Below are 24,198 nucleotides of genomic sequence, written 5' to 3' on the forward strand. Positions count from 1 at the left end.
TAAGGGGATTAGCATCCTTGAAAGTGGATAAGTCACCAGGGCCAGATAAAATGTATCTGAGGATGTTAAAAGAAGTCAGGGAAGAAGTAGCAGAAGATCTGATCATCATTTTCCAATCCTCACTGGGTATAGCTGTTGTTCTGGAGCATTGGAGGAATGCTAACATGGTACCTTTGTTTAAAAAGGGAGCGAGGGATAGACCAAGTAATTACAGGCCAGTCAGTCTAACCTCGGTAGTAGGCAAATTATTGGAATCAATTCTGAGACAGGATAAACTGTCTATTAGAAATGCACAGATTAATCGAGGGTAGTCAGCAGGAATTTGTTACGGGAAGTTGAGTCTGACTAACTTGATTGAATATTTTGAGGAAGCAACAAGGAGGATTGATGAGGGTAGTGCAGTTGATGTGGTCTACATGGATTTTAGCAAGGCTTTTGGTAAGGTCTCACATGGCAAACTGGTTAAAAAATAGAATCCCATGCGATCTAATAAATAAGAATAAATTAGCCAATTATGAGATGCCATGGATGAATAGCGGGCTCAGGATAAAATTGAATCCTTGCAGGATTGGATAAATTGCTGCTAACTAATAAACAAATCAATAAAGATTAGAAATGGCAGCACAAGCAGTCTGTCAATATAGGCCAACTGTCTCAATTGCCACATTGCAAGCTGGATACAAAATTGGCTCAGTGGCAGGAAACAAAGGGTAATTGTTGACGGGTGTTTTTATGCCTGGAAGGCTGTTTCCAGTGGGGTTCCGCAGGGCTCAGTACTAGGTCCCAGTACTAGGTCTCCTGCTTTTTGTGGTGTATATTAATGATCTGGATGTTAATGTAGGGGGAAGTTTGCAGACAACACAAAAATAGGCCATGTAGTTGATAGCGAGGAGGATAGCTGTGGACTGCAGGAAGATATCCTCATAAATCTCCTCTGTACCCTCTCTAGTGCGATTACATCCTTTCTGTAATGAGGTGACCAGAACTGCACACAGTACTCAAGTTGTGGCCTAACTAATGTTTTATATAGTTCCAGCATAACCTCCCTGCTCTTATATTCTGTGCCTCGGCAAATAAAGGATTCCAAATGCCTTCTTAACCACCTTATCGACCTGTTCTGCTACCTTCAGGGATCTGTGGACTGTAGTTGGTGACCCTTTTTACTGGGAAAGAATCTTGGATCATTTGACAGAGAATTTAAGGATAGGTAGGGTGTATACTACAAGAGAAACTTGAATTTATGTAGTGCCTTTAAAATAGAAAAATGTCCAAAGGTGTGTTATGGAGGTACAAGAAACAAATACACACAAGTTGAAGAAGATTGGTGGGAATGGTGACCAAAATGCTGGTCAAAGAGGTGGATTTTAAAGGAGGTCTTAAAGAATGTGGAGAAATTGACTGATTTAGGGAGGAAATGAGGATGGAGCGAAGGTCATTCCAGAGCGTTGAGTCTTGGCAGTTGAAAGCATGACTGCCAATGGTTTCATGAAAAATACTCCAAAATGTAATTTGTATTTGCTTTTCTTTTTCTCAATTTCTTGCAGATTCTTGCAGATGACTCTTCCAGGAATGGAGGCAACTCTTGTGCCTTATCAAAGGCTTCCTTCTTACTCCCTGGAAAGACATCAGATAAAAGCTGTGATGGCAGTGAAAAAATACTGCTGAATATGCAAGCTGTTAAGGTGAGTGCTGACAATTCAAGTTAATCGCTAGCGTATAAATTTCACGTGTCAATGCAAAAGTGTTCATTTTTAATTTAAAAATCGGTCATAAATAATACAGGATATTTTACTTTAGATCAGGTAAGAATGATTCTTATCGATGCTGTCAGGATGTGGGTAATACTGGCAACACTGTATTTATTACCCATCCCTAGGTCAATCTGTAGTGGGTACTGACATCACATGTAGGCCAGACCCTAAAGAATATTATGATCAAAAAGGAAAGGAAGGAAGACTTGCATTTCATGATCACAAGACATCTCAAAGCACTTTATAGCCTAGTGTAGTCACTGTAGTAATGTTAGAAACATGGCAGTCATTTTACACACAACAAACTCCCACAAACAGCAATGTGATGATGTCCAGATAATTTTTTTTTGTGTGTGTGATTTTGATTTAAATATTGGCCAGGACACCAGGCATAATTCCCCTGCTTTTTTTTTGAGATAATGCCATGGCCTCTTTTACATTCACCTGATAGGGCCTTGGTTTAACATCTCATCTAAAAGACAAACACCCCTGGCAGTGCAGCATTCCCTCAGTACTGCAGTGATTCAGCCTTGATTTTTGGGCTAAAGTTCTGGAGCCATACTTGAACCCAGAACCTTCTGACTCATAGGTGAGAGTGCTACCAACTGAGCTACAGCTAACACTGCAAACATTTTAAGTTCAGCATCTTAATAGTTTACTGATCATAGTATTCTGTGGTCCTCTACTTAATGTATCACCTGTTACATTAGATGTTGAGAAGAAGCTTGCAGCAGACTGCTGACCTCCAGCTTAATGATGAGAAGAGCACTAGCAGTGAGGACGCTGATTCTCTTGAGGACGATACAATTGGAGAACAGATTGAGACTCAAGAACCAATAGAATGTCTGGAAGATCGAAAGTTGAATAAACAATCTTTCCAGAGGGGCTCAGAGGCTAAACACTGCAGTCTGTACCCTGGAGATCTGATTGTACTTGATTTTGGGCCTAGTACAAAAAGTAAGTTTTTAAGATTTGAGAAATATATTGGAATTTTATGTAATTCTTGTTTCAAATTGGCTTCCACAGCTTTATTAGAATGGTACTTTAATATTTGTTTATTAGATCAATTGTTTTTTTCTGCTTTTTTTCCTTTTAAAGTAATGGTAGTATGGAACCAAAATAATTTCATTTTGTTTTATTTTACAAGTGCAAGGTTTTTTTTTAACACTATATGTGCCTAAAGTATAACTGTCTGTGATACTTCAGAAAGAAGAGTAGTGGGATTAGTTTTGGATTGCTGTAACATAAAGCTGGAACAAGTTTTTTTTATTCTTTTCACGGGATGTGAGCTTCGCTGGGTAGGCCAGTATTTATTGCCTATCCATAATTGCCCTTGAGTAAAGAGCAGGTACTGACACAGTGGGCCACTTAGCTGCCTTCTATACTATTAGACCTCTTATGATCTTCGTAACTTCTGTGCATTGTTCACACTTTGTAATGCCTAGAGTTTACAGGAAAAGTATTTATGCATGTAATACTGTACACACAGATACTGAGTGTTAGGGGACATTCTCTACATGAAAATGAGGGCATAGATCAGAGTATGCAGCAGGAAATGGAAAGTTTTTGAGAAATTGGCAACTTTCTGTTCCTCAAGGCCTTGGCTGTTCTGCATTGGGGGAAGAAAGGAAGAAACAGCTGTAGGCACAAAGGAAGAGGGCACAGACAATCCATTGTCTACAGTGGGGCCCAGTCCATGTAAAGTTCTTCAACTGGTAGCTACCCCAAAAATATTTATCCTGGAGGCTTGTGCGAGAGGGTGGAAAGTAGATAGAAGGAGAGATGAGAGAGACAAGTAGGTTGTACCACAGTTAAGACATGAAATCTAGAGGAATTGCATAACCCTGGGTATCATGCTTATCTGTCAGAAAGCATAGAAAACACCCAAAGTAGGGTCTGATGAGTTGGTTCATGACTGTTGTACACTACAAGGCCTCTGTTGCTATGTCTTCCTCTGACATTAAGTTGCTATGGCAACTGAAATGTAATTATATTTTTAAATACTAAAAACAAAATGGAATATTTGAAGAGATAATAAAAGTACTAAAAAGATTGCTCCACTTCCTATCTTGGGTTTTATTTGCTACTGTGCTTGAGTTGTGTCAATTCAGACTTGAGAATTAAAACAAATAGAACAGTGTGATATGCTATTTATTATACAAGTAGCAAATGTTCTGTATTTGCATATATAATTTGATAACTGATCCCATTTCGGATCTAACAAATAAATGACATGTAATATGTGACTATTCTCCGTATGGGGGAGGGTTCAAACTAATTTGTCAAGATGAGAGAATGAAGCATCAAAGAGGAAAAACAAGGTGCATGGTGGATTGGGAGAGACGAAAAGCATTAGAATAAAGTCCAGAAAAAGGAGGGATTTGAAAAGGAGAAATAAAAGCAAAATATTGGAGTGCTTGTGAGTAAATGCATGGAGGGTGACAAATAAAGTTGGTGAGCTGCAGGCGCAAGTTACCACATGTAACTGTAATTATCGTGCCAATAAGGGCAGGGATAGAAACATAGAAAATAGGAGCAGGAGTAGGCCTTTAGACCCTTCGGGCCTGCTCCGCCATTCAAAAAAGACCATGGCTGATCGTCTAATTCAGTACCCTGTTCCTGCTTTCTCCTCATTATCTATCCCTTGATCCATTTGACACTAAGAAATATATCTATCCCGTCCTTGAATATATTTAATAACTTGGCCTCCACTGCCTTCTGCGGTAGAGAATTCCACAGGTTCACCACCCTCTGAGTGAAGAAATTTCTCCTCATCTCGGTTCTAAATGGCCTACCCCATATCCTGAGACTGTGACCCCTGGCCCTGGACTCGCCAGCCATCGGGAACATCTTCCCTGCATATAGCCTGTCTAGTCCTGTTAGAATTTTATAGGTTTCTATGAGATCCCCTCTCATTATTCTAAACTCGAGTGAATATAGGCCTAGTTGACCCAATCTCTCCTCATACGTCAATTCAGCCATCCCAGGAATCAGCCTAGTAAATCTTCTTTGCACTCCCTCCAAGGCAAGAGCATCCTTCCTCAGAGAAGGAGACTAAAACGGCACACAATACTCCAGATGTGGCCTTACCAAGGCCCTGTTTATCTGCAGTAAAACATCCTTGCGCCGGTACTCAAATCCTCTTGCAGTGAAGGCCAACATACCATTCGCCTTCCTAAATGCTTGCTTTCAGCGACTGTTGTACAAGAACACCCAGGTCTCATTGCACCTCCCCCTTCCCCAACCTATCACCATTCAGATAATCTGCCTTTCTGTTTTTACAACCAAAGTGGATAACCTCACATTTATTCTAAACTAAACATATTTGGCTACAGTTTATTCAGGAAAAAATACGAAAGATAAAAAAGGTGGGTGGGGTGGGGGTGTTGGTGGGTGTTGCGGGTGTCGTTGTATTGATCAAAGATGCTGTTACAGCCCTGGAACGAGATGATGCACTTAAGGGTTCAAAGAATCTATTTGGTTAGAAGCAGAACAGGAACTCTCACACGGCTCGGTGTTTACTATAGACCACCAAATAGTGGAAGGAGATGGAGGAGCAAACTTCCAAAAGATCTAAAAACAATAGAGTAGTGATAATGAGCGACTTTGATTAATCTGCATTGAAGAGTGTAAAGTCAAGGATAGGGAGGAAATCTTGAAAGTTGGAGAGCTTTCCTGATCATTATGCTTCCAACCTAATGAGGAAGGAAACAGTTCTGAATCTAGATCTGAGGAATGAAGTGGGTCAAGGTTTCAGTGGGAGAGCATTTAGGAAACAGTGATCACAGTATGGGTGAAGGTGCTGAACTGGAAAGGGCTAATTTTAGTGAGTTGAAAAGGGATGTGGCCAGGTGGATTGGAAACAAAGATTGTCAGGTAAAACAGTAAATGAGCAATGGAGTGACCTTCAAGGAGGTGATATAGTTAGAGTGTACATTAAGCACATTGCCATGAGGGCGAAAGGAAGGGTATCCAAAGCTAGAGCTTCCTGGGTGAATTAAAAAATTGTGATTAAAATGAAACAGAAAACGGAAGCTTATTACAAATGTTGACGTTTCGGGTCAGTGACCCTTCTTCGGAACTGTTCCGAAGAAGGGTCACTGACCCGAAACGTTAACTCTGCTTCTCTTTCCACAGATGCTGCCAGACCTGCTGAGTGAATCCAGCATTTCTTGTTTTTGTTTCAGATTTCCAGCATCCAGTATTTTGCTTTTATTTTAGCTTATTACAAATGTCAGGTTTATTGTAAAGTCGAGAATGCAGAAGGTGCAGAGGAGAACTGACACGGGAAATAAGAGAAGCTAAGAGTATATGAGAAAAGATTAGTGAGTAAGATAAAAAGGAACATTAAAGTCTTCTACATAAGTAGTAAAAGGAAGGGTAAGGCTGATTAGATATGAAAAAGGAAATCATCTTGTGGAGACAGAGGGCATGGCTGAGGTACTAAATGAGTATTTTGCTTCTGACTTCACAAAAGAAGATGCTGCCAATGCCAAAGTAAAGCAGGAGTGGGGGGGGGGGAGGGGTTAGAGAAATTGGATAGGACAAAAAAAAAAGAGGAGGTGCATTAAAGGTTGGCAGCACTCAAAAGTAGAAAATTCACCTGGTCTGGATGGGATTCATGCTATGTTGCTTAAGAAAATACGGGTGGAAATAGTGGAGGCTGTGGACACAATCGTTCAATCCTCCTCGGATATGGGAGTGGTGTCAGAGAACTGGAGTTGTTCTCCCCCTGTTCAAAAAAGGGGAGAGGTAAACCTGGTTATGAAAGGTCAGTAGCCAAATGTCAGTGTTGGGGAAACTTCAAGAGACCATTATCTGGAAGAACATTAATTGCCATTAAAGGCAAATCGTGTATGCCAAACTTGATTGAGTTGTTCAATGGGGTTGATGATGTGCATATGGACTTTCAAAATGTGTTTGATAAAGTACCATATAATAGACTTGTTACCAAAATCATAGCCCATCGGATTACAGGAGCTGTTGCAACCTGAATACGAAATTGGCTGAGACAAAGCAGAGTGTAGTGGTGATTGATTATTTTTTAGACAAGAGGGAAGTATGCAGTGGGTCAGTATTAGGACTGCTGCTCCTTTTGATATATATTAATCTGGACTTGGGTAGACCAAGTAAAATCTCAAGGTGTGCAGATGACGCAAAACTTGTAGTAAACAAGTAAGAATGGCGCAGTGGTTAGCACCGCAGCCTCACAGCTCCAGCGACCCGGGTTCAATTCTGGGTACTGCCTGTGTGGAGTTTGCAAGTTCTCCCTGTGTCTGCGTGGGTTTCCTCCGGGTGCTCCGGTTTCCTCCCACATGCCAAAGACTTGCAGGTTGATAGGTAAATTGGCCATTAGCAATTACCCCTAGTATAGGTAGGTGGTAGGGAAATATAGGGACAGGTGGGGATGTGGTAGGAATATGGAATTAGTGTAAGATTAGCATAAATGGGTGGTTGATGGTCAGCACAGACTCGGTGGGACAAAGGGCCTGTTTCAGTGCTGTATCTCTAAACTAAACTAAACTAAACTAAACAAAACAGTGAGGAGGATATAGCAGACTTCCGGAGGACAGACTGGTGAAATGAGCAGACATAAGGTGGATGATATGTCATGCAGAGAAGTGTCAAGTGATTCAATTTGGAAGGAAGAATTAGAGGAGGCAATATAAACGATGGTACAATTTTAAATGGGCAACAGGAACAGAGACCCCTAAAGGTTCACATATACAAATTTTTGAAAGTAGTCAGACTGTTGATGAGGCTATTTTAAAAAAAAAATGCATGAGGATCCTGGGCTTTATAAATAGAGGCATCAAGTACAAAAGCAAGGAAGTTATGATGAACATTTATAAATCTGATTAGGTCTCAGTTGGAGTATTGTGTTCAATTCTGGGTATCACACTATAGGAAGGATGTGAATGCCGAGGACAGAATTACTAGAAAAATGGGAGGGATGAGACTTCAGTTATGTGGAGAGAAACTGGGATTGTTCTCTCTAGAGCCGAGAGGGATACAGGAAGGCTAACAGTGGTGTTCAAAATTATGAAGAATTTCAAGAGATAGGGTGAAACTGTTTCCACCGGCAAGGGAGTTGATGACCAGAAGACACAGATTGAAAATAATTTGGCAAAAGAAGCAAGGGAGAGATGAGAGAGTGTTTTCGCACACCGAGTTATGATCTGGAATGTATTGCTTGAATGAATCAGATTCAGTTGTAATTTTCAAAAAGAGAATTGTATTTATATTTTAACTAGAATTTATAGCAAGCGGCGCAGTGGTTAGCACCACAGCCTCACAGCTCCAGGGACCTGGGTTCAATTCTGGATACTGCCTGTGCGGAGTTTGCAAGTTCTTCCTGTGACCGTGTGGGTTTTCTCCGGGTGCTCCGGTTTCCTCCCACCGCCAAAGACTTTCAGGTGATAGGTAAATTGGCCATTGTAAATTGGTAGGTAGGTGGTAGGGAATATGGGATTACTGTAGGGTTAGTATAAATGGGTGGTTCTTGGTCGGCACAGACTTGGTGGCTGTATCTCTAAGTAAAATAAAATTAAAAACAGCCATTTAGCCCAACCAGTCTGTGCCAGTGTTTATTGTGAATATTGGTCCTTCGGAGGATGTGACTGGGGAGTTAATAGTGGGGAACACTGAAATGGCGGAGACACTAAATCAGTATTTTGCCTCAGTTTTCACAGTGGAGGATACTAGTACCATCCCAATAGGAACAGGTAATGCAGAGGTTATAGAAAGAGAGGAACTTAGAACAATCATCATCACTAGGAAAAAAGTACTGAGCAAACTACTGGGATTGAAGGCAGACAAGTCCCCAGGGCCTGATGGCCTACATCCTAGGGTCTTAAAGGAAGTGGCAGCGGAGATAGTGGATCCATTGGTTATAATATTCCAAAATTCCCTGGATGCAGGAAAGGTTCCAGTGGATTGGAAAAATGCTAATATAATGCCCTGATTCAAAAACGGAGGGAGGCAGAAAGTAGGAAACTACAGACCAGTTAGTTTAACATCTGTCATTGGGAAATTGTTAGAATTCATTATTAAGGAAGTAATAACAGGACATGTAGAAAGTCAATATGCAATCCATCAGAGTCAGCATGGTTTTATGAAGGGTAAATCGTGTTTGACTAATTTTCGAGAGTTCTTTGAAGATGTGACAAGTAAAGTGAATAATGGGGATCCTGTAGGAGTAGTATATCTGGACTTCCAGAAAGCATTTGATAAGGTGCCACACTAAAGTTTAATACACAAGGTAAGATCACATGGGGTTAGGGGCAATTTATTAGCTTGGATAGAGCATTGGCTAACCAACAGAAAACAGAGAGTCAGGATAAATGGTTCCTTTTCTAGTCGACAAGATGTAACTGGTGGGGTGCCACAGGGTTCGGTTCTGGGGCCCCAACTATTTACAATCAATATAAATGACTTGGATGCAGGGCTAGAAGGTACTTTAGCCAGATTTGCAGATGACACTAAAATAGGTGGGACCGTAAATTGCAATAAAGAAATAAGAAATTTACAAATGGATATGGATAGGTTAGGTGAATGGGCCAATATTTGGCAGATGGAGTTTAACGTGGATAAGTGAGAGGTTATCCATGTTGGTTGGAAGAATAGAAAGGTAAATTGTTATCTAAATGGAGAGAAACTTCAGAGTGCTTCGGTGCAGAGGGATCTGGGTGTCCTCGTGCATGAATTGCAGAAAACTAGAATGCAGGTAATAAGGAAGGCAAATGGAATTTTGGCATTTATTGCTAAAGGAATAGAGTATAAAAGTAGGGAAGTGTTGCTGCAACTGTACAAGGCATTAGTGAGACCGCATCTGGAGTATTGCATACAATTTTGATCCCCTTACTTGAGGAGGAATGTAGTTACATTGGAGGCAGTTCAGAGGAGGTTTACTAGATTGATTCCAGAGATGAGGGGTTTGTTTTATGAAGAGAGGTTGAGCAGTTTAGGCCTTTACTCTCTAGAGTTTAGAAGAATGAGAGGAGATCTAATTGAGGTTTATAAGATGATTAAAGGTCTTGACAAAGTAAACGTGGAGAGGATGTTTCCTCTGATGGGGCAATCTAGAACGAGAGGTCATAGTTTTAGGATAAGGGGTAGCAGATTTAAAACAGAGATGAGGAGAAATTACTTCTCTCAAAGGGTCGTGAGTCTGTGAAATTCACTACCCCAGAGTTCGGTGGATGCCGGGACATTGAATAAATTTAAGGAGGCGATAGACAGATTTTTAATTAGTAATGGGTTAAAAGGTTATGGAGAACGGATAGGAAAGTGGAGTTGAGGCCAAGATGAGATCAGCCATGATCGTATTGAATGGCGGAGCAGGCCTGAGGGGCTGAATTGCCTACTCCTGCTCCTAGTTCTTGTGTACTTATGCTTCACACGAGTTTCCCCCCCACCCTTCTTCATCTAACCCTATTAGCATATGCTCCTATTCGTTACTCCCTCGTATACTTATCTAGCGTTCCGTTAAATGTATTCCAGCCATCTTGAGATAAAGGCCAACATCCCATTAGCCTTTTTAAATATTTTGTGTACCTGTCCACTAGCTTTTAGTGATTTCTGTACTTGAACCCCTAAATCTCTCTGCTCATCCACAGTTCCTGGCTTCTCACTATTTAGTAAATTCTCTGATTTATCTTTCTTGGGTCCAAAGTGGATGACCTCACCTCCCCATTGAACACAAAAATATAAGAAATAGGAGCAGGAGTAGACCATATGGCTACTTGGGCCTGCTCCGCCATTCAATATGATCATGGCTGATCCTGGGCCAAAACTCCACTTTCCTGCCCACTCACCATATCCCTTGATTCCCTGAGTGAACAAAATCTGTCTATCTCAGCCTTAAATATATGCAACGATGGAGCATTCACAACCCTCTTGGTTGGAGAATTCCAAAGATTGTCAACCCTTTGGGTGAAGAAAGTTCTCCTCATCTCACTTCTAAATGATCGGCCCCTTGTCCTGAGACTGTACCCCTGTGTTCTAGATTCCCCTGCCAGGCGAAACAACCTCAGTGTCTACCCTGTCAAGCCCCTTCAGAATCTTGGAATGAGATCACCTCTCATTCTTTTAAACTCCAAACAATATAGACCCAATTTACTCAGCCTATCATCCTAAGAACTATACTGCCTCCAATGGAAATACCCTTCCTTAAATATGGAGACCAAAACTTCACACAGTACTCCATGTATGGTCTACTCCAGGTATGGTCTCACCAAAGTCCTGTGCAATTGTAGAAGACTTCCTTATTTTTGTACTTCAATATTCTTGTGATAAAGGTCAACATGCCATTTGCACTCCTACTTGCTTGCTGTACTTGCATGCCAGCTTTCTGTGTTCCTTGTACCAGAAACACCCAAAAAATGTTCTTCTTTTCTATTCCTACCACCAAAGTGAATAACCTCACACTTCTCTACATTATACTCCATCTGCCACCTTCTTGCTCACTCACTTAACCTCTCTGAGTTTGCACTTGCAGCCTCTTTGTGTCCTCCTTACAGTTAACATTCCCACCTAGCTTTGATTTGTCAGTCCACTTAGATGCATTATTCTCAGTCTGTTTATCTAGATCATTAATATAGATTGTGAATAGTTGAGGCCCTAGCTAGTACTGATCCTTACGGCACTCCACTAGTCACAGCCTGCCAACTTAAAAATGCCTCATTTATTCCTACTCTCTGCTTCCTATCCATTAACCAATCCTCTATCCATGCTAATATATTACCCTTAACTCCAGGAGCCCTTATCTTGTGCACTAACCTTTTGTGTGGCATCTTATCGAATGCCTTTTGAAAATCCAAGCATACAACATTTTCTGGTTCCCCTTTCTCTACCGTACTCATTACATCCTCCACCTGCCACAGTTTTTCCTACTCATTTAATTTACCATTGTCCCTTTGTGACTTTATGCTTTCATCTGCACTATTTAGTATGCCACATATTCCTATGTTGTAGAGCCAACTGTACTCCAACTGTGGTCTCAGTAAGGTTTTATATAAATGCACTATTCCGTCTTGACTTTTATATTTTATACCTCTTGCTTAAAAGCAGTCATCATAAGCTTTTTGTTAATGATTTTATGGTGCTGTATTTAATATCTTGAACCCCCAAATTCATCTACTCTTCCATATCACTGTGTTCAAAGTATAATTATTACTTTTATTTCTTCAAATAAAATGTACCACCACAGTTATTATTGAATTCCGTATGCCACTTTCTTGCCTATTCCACCAATTGATTGGGTTTCTTTGATCCTCTAAATTATTTACTATGCCTTCTATTTTATTATTGTCTACAAATTTGGACACTGCTTCTTCTACCTTTATCCAAATCCTTCATGGACACAGTTGAATAGAGGGGTGGAGGGTGGGGTCACCAAATAGAACCCCGTGGGTCACCACTACCCACTTCCAACCACTCTGAGAAACTGTTTTTAACTCCTGCTCTGCTTCCTGCATTCTAACTACTTGATGAATCACTATTCATAAAATAAAGTTGGTAAATTTAACATTATGAAATTATCTTGGAATTTATAGTTAAACTAGTGGAATTGGATGAAAAGCACTTACTAAAACATGTATTATTGTGTCTTTATACATTATCATTTCAAAAACTTTTTATCTATTATGATGTGTTAAATTGACATTGGTGGTTCACAAGTTCTAATGTTCTTTTACTCCAGTGGCTTCACTAATATAATTAATTTCTTAGCGCTCGATGGATAACTTCAAAGTGTTGGGGCATTGAATCATGTTGGCAAGAACGGCTTTAGGCTAAAACCCTAGTCTGAGGACTTTGCACATTGGTCAATGCTTTCTGTCCACTTGATAGATAAAGGACAGTTATTTGGGATTTGTTGAGAGAGGATTGCTGCTTATGATATAAATAAATAATATAAATGATACATAAAAAAACTTTAGGGCAAAGTTATGGGAAAGGGCTAGGGGAATCAGCCTAATTGGATAGCTATTCAAAAGAGTTGTCACAAACATGATAGGCTGAATTGGTTCTTTTGTGCTGTATGATTATTTTAACATGCTTGTTTCCTTCCTACTGAAAGGGAAAGAGCGAAGTGAGAAAAATCAGACGGGAGTAGAATTAGTCAAACTCTATACAGTTGAAATGTTAAAATGTATGTTACCAAGGTGGGGTAGATTTGAGTTAAAAATAGATTATTCATCAATGTATCTTTTTGCAGGCAATCGAAAAGAGCGAGCTCTGATAGCACCAAGAAAAGATGATGTAGGTTCCTACATTCCTGTGAAACCAACTATGGTGAAAAGTAAATCTTTTGACAGATTCACATCCTCTTCTAACCAAGATGGGACAGACCTGATCTCATGTAAGGGTTCATTCTGATGTTGGGAGAGTGAAGCTTTATGTTTTGTCTATAAAATTAACATTCTGCAAACTTGTGAGAACATATAGTACTGTAAACTTGAACAATCATGGATAGTTTTTCAAACAAGTATTTGAGCATCTGAGCATCCATCTGGAGATAATGTCATTGTATTTTAGTTTTAAAAAGCACTAAAAAAAAACAAGACCTGCACATAAGAGTACTCTGGGTTTGTTGTTTTGCTATTTATTTTTCCTGGAAAAATGACATTTTTTCCAGTCATTTTCCGCCCCATTCAGCACTAGCGTTGCATGGTATCACAAAGTATTGACACTATTAATACATGTACTTTTTTTTTATTTGTTTGTGGGATGTGGGTGTTCCTAGTAAGGCCATTATTGTCCACCACTAAAAGCCCACGAGAAGGTGGTGGTGAGACACTTTCTTGAACCACTGCAGTCCATATGATGTAGGTTCACCCTCAGTGCTGTTAGGGAGGGAGTTCCAGGATCTTGACCAAGCGAGGGTGAAGAAACAGCAAAATATTTTCAAGTCAGGATGGCGTGTGAATTGGGGGGCGGTGGGAGAGGGGAACTTGAAAGTGGCGATGTTCTCATGCACCTGCTGCCCTTGTTTTTCTAGGCTGTAGAGGTTGCGAGATTGGAAGGTGCTGTCGAAGAAGCCTTGGCAAGTTTCTGCAGTGCATCTTGTAGATGATGCATTCTGCTGCCACTGTGCATCAGTAGTGGGAGTGAATGTTTAAGGTGGAGATTGGGATGCTCATCACATGGGCTGCTTTGTCCTGGATGATGTTGAGCTTCCTCTGTGTTATTGGAGCTGCACTTAACCAGGCAAATGGAGACTGTTCAATCACACTCCTGACTTGTGCCTTGGAGATGCTGGACAGGCTTTGGGGAGTCAGGAGGAAAATTATTCACTACAGGATTCCCAGCCTCTGACCTGGGCCAGTTAAGTTTCTGGTCATTGGTGACCCCCGGGATGTTGATGGTGGAGGATTTAGCAATGGTCATGCTGTTGAATTGCTCGGTCAGATGATTCGATTCTTTCATGTTGGAGATGTTCATTGCCTGGCACTTCTATGGCGTGAATGTTACTTGCCACTTATCAGTCCAAACCTGAATGTTGTCCAGGTCTTGCTGCAGTATCTGAGGAGTCACGAATGATACTGAACACTGTGCAATCATCAGCAAACATTCCCATTCTGATCTTAAGATGGATGGAAGGTCACTGATGAAGCAGCTGAAGATGGTTGGGCCTAGGAGACTACCCTGAGGAACTCCTACAGTGATGTCCTGGGGCTGAGATGATTGACCTCCAAGAACCACAACCATCTTCCTTTTTGCTAGGTTTGACTCCAACAAGTGGAGAGTTTTCCCCTTGATTCCATTGACTTCAATTTTACTGGGGTCCCTTGATGCCACACATGGTCAAATGAAAGAAGAAAGAAAGACTTGCATTTGTATAGTGCTTTTCATGACCACCAGATGTCTCAAAGTGTTTTGCAGCCAATGAAGAACTTCTGAAGCGTAATCACTGTTGTAATGTAGGAAACATGGCAGCCAGTATGAGCACAGCAAACTCCCACAAACAGCAATGTGACAATGACCAGATAATCTGTTTTTGTGATTTTGATTGAGGAATAAACATTGGCCATGACACAGGATAGCTTCTCTACTCTTCTTCAAAATGGTGCCATGAGATCCTTTACATCCACCCAAGCGGACAGATGGGGCTCAGTTTAATGTCTCATCTGAAAGACGGCACCTCCGACAGTGCAGTACTTCCTCAGTATTGCACTGGAGTCTCTGCCTTGATTTTTGTGCTGAAACCCTGGTGTGGGACTTGAACCTGACTTGAAGTTATACTGCCTTAATGTCAAGGGCAGTCACTCTCACCTCACCTCTGGAATTCAGCTCTTTTGTCCATGTTTGAACCAAGGCTGCACAATGAGATCTGGAGCCAAGTGACTTGGCAGAACCCAAACTAAACATTAGTGAGCAGGTTATTGCCGAGTAAGTGCCTTGATAGCATTTTCGTGCCACCTTCAATCACTTTGCTGATGATTGAGTAGACTGATACAGTCTTTCATGTTGGAGATGTTCATTGCCTGGCACTTCTATGGTGTGAATGTTACTTGCCACTTATCAGTCCAAACCTGAATGTTGTCCAGGTCTTGCTGCAGTATCTGAGGAGTCACGAATGATACTGAACACTGTGCAATCATCAGCAAACATTCCCATTCTGATCTTAAGATGGATGGAAGGTAACTGATGAAGCAGCTGAAGATGGTTGGGCCTAGGAGACTACCCTGAGGAACTCCTACAGTGATGTCCTGGGGCTGAATTGGATTTGTCCTGCTTTTTGAGGACTGAACATAGTTGGGAAATATTCCACTTTGTTAGGTAAATGCCAGTGTTGTAGCTGCACTGGAACAGCTTAGCTAGGGGCATGGTTGGTTTTGGAGCAGTAGAGCAGGATGTTGTCCAGTCCCCATAGCCTTTGCTGTATCCAGTGTGCTCAGCTGTTTCTTGATATCAAGTGGAGCGTATCAAATTGGCTGAAGACTGGCATCTGCAATGCTGGGGACCTCAGGAGGAGGCCAAAATGGATCACTCACTTCACACTTCTGGTTGAAGATGGTTGCAAACACTTCATTCTTATCTTCCGCATTGCGGTGCTGGGTTCCGCCATCATTTGTCTGAACAGGCCTGTTCCAGTGCTTATGCTCCATATGAGCTTCCTCCCATCTTACTTCATCTCTCCCTTTCAGCACATCCTTCTATTATTTTCTCCTTTGTATATATGTAGCTTACCCTTAAATGAATCTATGTTATTTGCCTCAACTACTTCCTGTGGTAGCAAGTTCTACATTTTAACTACTCTCTGAGTAAAGATGTTTCTTTAGAATTCCCTGTTGGCTTTATTAATGACTCTTATTTGTGGCTGCTAATTTTGGATTCCCCGCCCCTGCCCCCACTCACACAAGTTGAATCATCTCTATATGAACCCTTTCATAATTTTATCAGGTCACCCCTCAGCCTTCTCTTTTTCTAGGGTGGAGTCCTGGTCCATTCAGTTTATCCTTATTATTCTAGCCTCTCAGTTCTGGTATCATACTTGTAAGTTTTTTATGGAGGCTAGAACTAAGCACATTATTCTAGGTGTGGTCTAAGTTTGAAAGTGCAGCTTATTATTCTGTGTTCAGCTGTGGCTTAGTGGACGTCTAGTTTTAATTATCTTCAAGCATGCTGGATTTTATCTCAGATGGTCATGAAAGGTGAAGACTTAGTAATTGATCCATTGACCATAATAATCAAAAAATGCCGATTGAGGAATATTATGCGCAAGCTTGTAAAGAATGTAAATATATTTGTCTGCTTGGAGATTGCAGAACAGACCAGCTTTGAAGGTGCACAGCAGTAGAAAGTGAGCCAAACATCAACCTCCATAGCATTACCCACCTTGGCCCTTACCTCTTTTGGCAGGCCTCCCATCCTCCACCTTCTAGAAACTTCAATGTTTTGCTCTTGTATTTTATCATGCACCAATTCTTGCTAACCCACCAGTCCATTTTGACTTTTTTTTTATCTTTGGACTGAGAGGACCGTGGAGGTACGGTATTATTGCTGGCCAAGTCTTTCAGACTTGTAAAAGTGAGAAGACTCAGTTTTCACCAGCTTCATATTTGACCTCGAGATGAGCTTTCAACCACATATCCACTCCGTCAGTAAGCCCGCCTATTTCCAACACCATAACATTGTCCGCCTCCACCCCGCCTCAGCTCTTCTGCTGAAACCATCGTCCATGCCTTTGATCCCTCCAGACTTGACTACTTGAATGCATTCCTGGTTGGCCTCCCACATTCAACTCTCAGCAAACTTGAAGTCATCCAAATCTCTGTTGCCCGTGTCCTATCTCACAGCAAATGCCATCATCCCTGTGCTCGCTTACCTACACTGGCTCCCAGGTAAACAATGCCTTGATTTTAAAATTCTCATCCTTGTTTTCAAATCCCACCATGCCTGGTTCCCTTCCTATCTCTGTAATTTCCTCCAGCCCTACAACCCTCCAAGGTATCAGCGCTCCTCCAATTTCAGCCTCTTGAACATCCTCAATTTTAATCACCATCATTGGTGGCCATGCCTTCAGCTATCTAGGCTCTAAGCTCTAGAATTCCCTCCCTAAACCTCTCACCCTCTCTATCTCACTTTCCTCCTTAAGACACTCGTTAAAACCTACCTCTTTGACCAAGCTTTTAGTCACCAGTCCTAATAGCTCCTTATGCGGCTTAGGGTCATATTTTGTTTTATAGTGCTTCTGTGAAGCGTCTTGGGACATTTTATTGCGTTCAAAGTGCTATATAAATACAAGTTATTGTCATTGAATTTCAAAAAAAATTCAAGAGGGGATTAATTAATTCCTAGATTGTACCTTCAGCAGCCATTATCGTTTGAGCAAAAAGGCACTTAAGTTGCTGTCAAAATAAGGACGAGGCTAATGTCACTTGCCGTTATTTATGCACAAATGCTACCTTCAGTCTAGGGCAGGTTTAACATGGATATCCAAAAGTTGCTGCCTGATGTACAACACTGCACTATTAGCTTTGTGCATCTTGCACAAAATGACATCTCACTGTTTACCTCACCGTTGAAGTGCATTGAGCAGCGTGAAGTCATTGTATTATAGGGTAGATACAAACTAAACTCGGCACAGAAAGGTTCAGTCTTGTCCATTTTAGACTAAATATCCTTTTAATGATGTGATGTATTAATTACTGCCAGTCAACCAATACAATTGTGGAATCTCATTCCTTCAGGTTTTAATTGTTTGGCGATTTCAAAAATGTAATTTGAAAAAAAATTCCTTTCTGTATCTTTCTCTTCATCTTAATGCAATCCCTGTTTCCCTCTCTTCATTTCTCTTTCTGTACCTGATTTGACTTATATTCACCCACTCTAACTTACACTTTCTTCTCGTCTTACACTGTTAATTTCACAATCCTTCAACCTGATTGATTAAGATATACAGTTGCTTGCCTATTCACTCAGTTGCCATGTTTCTCTCACTGCAACCTTATCAGCTCACTTTCAGCAACTTGACAAGCAAACAATTAACCGTAAATGTGCAAGTGCAATTCTAACTGATTGCAGATGCTTTTAGATGCCCTGTCACCTCGCATTACGGGCCATTGTTTCAGCATTTCTAATCTCTAAATAGGAATTCCAAAACCAGCATTTAACAATCACTCCACACTTCAATATCCCACTCCTCTTTCCCTTTTCCAACAACCTGTTCTTATCATTTAGTGCAGCTCAAAATGCAGTTAATCTATAAGCCACATAACCACTCATACTGAATAGTATTTTGAATTCTAGATCTTGCATTCTGAATGATTTGTCAACATAAATTTTTTTGCTAAAACTCTAACTACTTTTTTATTGACTATGGGTATATCTATTTTTAAACATCTAGTTTCAGTGTAGTCAGTAATTAGTAACAAATCCTATTCATTTATTTAGTCCAAGAATGTCGTCAAGAGAGGGTACTTTCTGCTGCAAGAAGGAATATATGCCAGGTGAAGGATCCAGAATTATCTGCTTCTAGTGTCTTTCAAGCCATGCAGAAAGAAAATGAAGATGTGCTGAAAAACGTAGAAAAGCAGAGATCAATAACAAAAACACCCATATGTTGGCAAACGGTATGCAACGACGAGAAAATTGAATTGTAAAAGGTTTTGAAGCACATGCAGCCTAGCAGAAATTCTTTAAGCCTTTTCTGCTCACATAAGCTACCAAGGTTGCACACATTACAATTTAAATTTAATCTGAAGAAGTTTTTCACAGTGGGGAGTGAAGTTCTGCTGATCCTGATCAGTCATCCTCCAGAGGAAGGAAGTGATCCTAACTCAGCAATCGTGTGGTTTCTGGATTTCCTACTAATTGTATGTCAGAACAGGATTAGTGATTCTCTCCAGAAGTCCCATAGAGTGCTAAAATCTCTTTGTGTTTGAATGCCCGGTATGCCATAGGATAATCTTTATGCTATGTAAATGCAAAAGGACATACTATTCTGGAGCTTGGGTTAAGCATTTGATAGGAAGGTGTACATTGCAATAACCCTGAAAGTGATCAGTTCAGTTTCCTGGAAAAGCATCCTGTTCTTAACCAATGTCATCACTTGTATTCACTAGGTCAAAAATTATCAAAAGCAATTTGAAAGAAAGTAAAATAGAAATGTAGCATTTATACAATTTAAACTACATTATTTGCTTGAGAGATTTTTTTGTTCAAAAAGTAATGTTTTAGTATTCTGTTTATTACTTAGCTTTCACCTTCAGAACCAGCAATAAATGGCACGCTGCAGTGTTCATCTGTATCAGAAAAGCATAGTATGATCGATAAAGCTATTGAACGAATCAGCTATTTGGAACCAAGGTAATCTCATAGGTTTATTATGTTTCTGTCTATAATGTCTATTATATCTTGAATATATTAAGAAAACTTAGGTCTATGTGCATTTTGTGGTCATATTTTTGTCATTTTTAAATATCTTTTTCTATTAAATTCCTGTATCCACATTTATATGTAAAAGCATCACTCTGTACAATCTGGCCACCAGATGACAAAATCTGCACAAATCTCTCAAAGTCTTTTGAAAAGTTTTTTCATCATCTTTTTCCTCAGTAGCTGAAGTGAAAAATGTTCAAGACATGGATTTAAGCATGCCTTCATTAAACTTTATTACTTGACGATCTCAATCTCTTCCAAAGCCCAGACTTGGAGTTAATATGCTTGCCTGTGAACATGAACATTTCCCAGGGGGCATCAGGACTTCAGTCAACTGGACTTTAGCTTTCATCAGTTTCTGCTAAAAAGATTTTCAGAATTACTTAAAGAAAAATTAAAAGTGAAATAAATGGCAAAATCCTGTAGGGAGAGAGAGGAAGGGGTTTTCTGGGATGAATACAGGGCATTGGAGAAACTCGTTTAAAAGGTGAGTAGAAAGGAGAACAGCCGCTGAAGCTAAGCAAAACAGTGAAATATTTTCAATCCCACAACAGCAAGAGGACAATCAGAGAAGAGGTTAAAACAATAAAATGAATTTGAAACTGAGGATAAATACAAAATAGTAAATATTCTGAATGACTACTTCCTCCAAGTATTCACATGGGAAGACATGATCAACATGCCGTCTCCAAATACAACCCAAGTAAAATTCAAGACTTTGTTACAAATGAGATGGAAGTCATAGACAGACTAATTGAACTCAATAAATAAATCTCCAGAGATATATTTTCTTTATCCTAGAGTTCTGAAAGAGACTAGGAACACTTGGTGAACCTCTGAAAATTATAAGAGAGTGATTGGACATGGGGGAAATACCAGCTGGTTAACAATAGGCCAGTGTGGTGCCCATATTCAAAATGGGTAACAAAACAGACGCCAGCACCTAGGTGTATAATAATGGAATTGATTAACAGCTGTATACCTTAGCAGAGAGGTCAGTGACTAGGGGGACATAGCTTTAAAGTGATTGGTAGAAAGATTAGATGGGAGATGAGGAATCTTTTTTTCATCCAGAGGGTGGTGGGGGTCTGGAACTCACTGCCTGTAAGGGTGGTAGAGGCAGAAACCCTCAACTCATTTAAAAGGTGTCTGGATATGAACCTCGAGCTGTAACCTGCAGGGCTACAGACCAAATGCTGGAAAGTGGGAGTAGGCTGGGTGGCTTGTTTTTCTACCAGTGCAGACACAATGGGCAAGTGGCCTCATTCTGAGCCGTAAACTTTCTGATTCTATTCGATGAAAATCAGCGACAGGTTTTCTTGTACTTTTTAAAAAACAGATAGTCAATTGTTTATTGATTAATACGCCTTATCCCAAAATTATTGCAATTGCATCCACTCACACTTTCACTCGCACCCATTATTGGTGAAGCTTGTACTATGCAAATTTCTGTTACTGCTTGTGGTATGGTTCTCTGTTTGTTCAAGCTTTAACCCGTTGACTACTGTTTCCACAATACATGGCATTAGACATTCAGATTCTGGTATGTTCAAGGGTTGTGGTGATGTAGTGGTAATGTCACTGGACTAGTAATCCAGAGCCTAGGCTAATGCTCTGGGGACATGGGTTTAAATCCCACCGTGTAGATGGTGAATTTTTGAATTAAATTAATCTGCAATTAAAAGCTAGTCTAATGATGACCATGTTGATTGTCGATTGTTGTAAAAACCCATCTGGTTCACTAAATATCCTTTAGGGAAGGAAATCTGCCATCCTTACCTAGTCTGTCCGATATTTGTCTCCAGACCCACGGCAATGTAGTTGACTCTTAAAATGCCCTCTGAAATGGCCTAGCAAGCCATTCAGTTCAAGGACAGTTAGGGATGGGCAATAAATTCTGGTCTAGATGCCCACATTCCACAAAAAAAAATATTTCTAGGGTGATAGTGGGTGATATATGGTTTTTAGCCCCTGTGAGGCATCTGGGATTTCTTCCTGCCCCTTGTTCTGGCTGGGTTCTGCCTCTAAATTGTTGGGTTTGATTAGTTTTGGATTTGGAACCTGATTGTGTGACTCTTCAGAGGGTAGCTCCATGCTGACCTCACTTTTAGTTTTTTTGTGATTTTTACAAGTATGGTTCACTTTCGGGTATGTTACCTTCCCTTTTCCTTTTACGTCAGAGATAGGTGTTTCCCTAATCTTCCCCATGTCCTCTAGGACACAACTGACTGCAAGTGTTGTTCAGCTTCCACTGCCCTGCCTTGTGGCACTTCAACTAGGTGACGCATGTCCCTCTCGCTTGGCTTTCCTGTTTGGGAACTTTCCTTGCCCCTGTTTTAATCTTTAAAAAAGGTTGCAGTTAACCATATCTTGGTTGCTTTTACCTAAACTTTTTAAAATCATTTTGGCTCTAGTGGGCCCTTTCGAATTCGTCTGGCTCTGTCGCTATCTCCCCCGAGTTTGTAGGAGTTACGAGACCCAAATTTATTCAGAGTTAGGGATTTATGTATTAATTCAGAGTCGTCGGCCATTGCAGCTGCTTCCCTTACTCTTGTGACTCTTTGTTCTTCGATGTGTGCTCTTATACTACTTGGGATGCTATTTTTAAAGTCTTCCAGCAACATCACTTCTCTCATTTTCATATGAGGGTTCCAGCTTGAGAGATTGTATCCAGCGATCAAAAGCCATATGTTTGATTCCTTCGAATTCAATGCAACTCTGTGTGGGTCTTTTCCGGGCTGTTGGAATTTCTGTCTATATGTTTCCGGTACCAAAGAACAAAGAACAGTACAGCACAGGAACAAGCCATTCAGCCCTCCAAGCCTGCGCCGATCTTGATGCCTGCTGAAACTAATACCTTCTGCACTTCCGGGGCCCATATCCCTCTATTCCCTTCCTATTCATATATTTGTCAAGATGTCTCTTAAACGTCGCTATCGTATCTGCTTCCACCACCTCGCCTGGCAGCAAGTTCCAGGCACTCACCACCCTCTGTGTAAAAAATTTGCCTCGCACATCCCCTCTAAACTTTGCCCCTCGCACCTTAAACCTATGTCCCCTAGTAACTGACTCTTCCACCCTGGGAAAAAGCTTCTGACTATCCACTCTGTCCATGCCGCTCATAACTTTGTAAACCTCTATCATGTCGCCCCTCCACCTCTGTCGTTCCAGTGAAAACAATCCGAGTTTTTCCAACCTCTCCTCATAGCTAATGCCCTCCAGACCAGGCAACATCCTGGTAAACCTCCTCTGTACCCTCTCCAAAGCCTCCATGTCCTTCTGGTAGTGTGGCGACCAGAATTGCACGCAATATTCTAAGTGTGGCCTGACTAAGGTTCTGTACAGCTGCAACATGACTTGCCAATTTTTATACTCTATGCCCCGACCGATGAAGGCAAGCATGCCGTATGCCTTCTTGACCACCTTATCCACCTGCGTTGCCACTTTCAGTGACCTGTGGACCTGTACGCCCAGATCCCTCTGCCTGTCAATACTCCTAAGGGTTCTGCCATTTACTGTATACCTCCCACCTGCATTAGACCTTCCAAAATGCATTACCTTACATTTGCTCATATGCATTTAGAATTGCAGCTTTTGTTTGTTCATAATCAGAGGAACTTTCTTCTGATAACAGGGAAAAAGCTTCAAGAGCCCTACCCACAAACTCGCCTTGTAAGAGGAGAGTCTAGAATTCTTTCGGCCGTTTTAGCCTTGTAGCCGTTTTCTCAAATGAGATGAAATATGACTCGACCTCCTCCTCATTAAATTTTGGCGTTAGTCTGGAGTGTCTCACCACACCAAAGTTTTGCTCTGAATTCGGGATAAGCTTAAGTGACTAGTGGCATATTCATTTTGGGTCAATAACTCAATCCTTCTTGCTGCTTCCTCTCTTTGCATCTCCAGTTCCCTTTTTCTTTCCTCTGAAATTGCAGCTCTTCCCTTTTCAACTGCAACTGGATTCTAGCTCGAATTATTTCTTCAGACTCTGATTCTAGGCTTTCTTCTAGTTCAGGGGTAAATTTAAAATGGTTGGCGAGACTTTTCACCAGTTTAGGTTTCTCGCTTTTTGTCTGAAAGTTCACTAATGTTCTTTAGGGAAGGAAAGGGGGGGAGGCAGTGGCGTAGTGGTATTGTCACTGGACTAGTAACCCAGAGACCCAGGTATTGCTCTGGGGACATAGGTTCAAATCCCACCACAGCAGAAGGTGGAATTTGAATTCAATTAATAAATCTGGAATTGAAAGCTAGTCTAATGATGGCCATGAAACCATTGTCGATTGTTGTAAAAACCCATCTGGTTCACTACTGTCCTTTAGGGAAGGAAATCTTCTGTCCTGACTCCAGACCCACAGCAATGTGGTTGACTCTTACATGCTCTCTGAAATGGCCTAGCAAGCCACTCAGTTGTATCTAACTGCTACGAAGTCAATAAAAAGGAATGAAACCTGACGGGCCACCCGGCATCGACCTAGGCACCGGAAATGACAACGGCAAACCCAGCCCTGTCGACCCTGCAAAGTCCTCTTTACTAACATCTGGGGGCTTGTGCCAAAGTTGGGAG

At 40.9% G+C, this 24,198-nt stretch overlaps 1 protein-coding gene across 8 annotated transcripts in view; it reads left to right on the top strand.

Moving 5' to 3' along the window:
• LOC137383199 (katanin-interacting protein) overlaps nucleotides 1–24,198 on the top strand; it is a 234,788-nt gene that overhangs the window by 74,291 nt on the left and 136,299 nt on the right. For all 8 annotated transcript variants that reach the window (XR_010977350.1, XM_068055677.1, XM_068055676.1 and 5 more), the window contains 5 exons: nucleotides 1,545–1,682; nucleotides 2,462–2,708; nucleotides 12,970–13,113; nucleotides 18,651–18,829; nucleotides 19,456–19,565. Coding sequence is in view for 7 of the 8 variants with exons in the window: in XM_068055677.1 (XP_067911778.1) it covers nucleotides 1,545–1,682; nucleotides 2,462–2,708; nucleotides 12,970–13,113; nucleotides 18,651–18,829; nucleotides 19,456–19,565 (818 nt within the window). In the remaining variant the exon portion in view is untranslated. The remainder of the gene's footprint in view (nucleotides 1–1,544; nucleotides 1,683–2,461; nucleotides 2,709–12,969; nucleotides 13,114–18,650; nucleotides 18,830–19,455; nucleotides 19,566–24,198) is intronic.

Source organism: Heterodontus francisci, chromosome 24, assembly GCF_036365525.1.
Source record: "Heterodontus francisci isolate sHetFra1 chromosome 24, sHetFra1.hap1, whole genome shotgun sequence".
NCBI lineage: Eukaryota > Metazoa > Chordata > Chondrichthyes > Heterodontiformes > Heterodontidae > Heterodontus > Heterodontus francisci.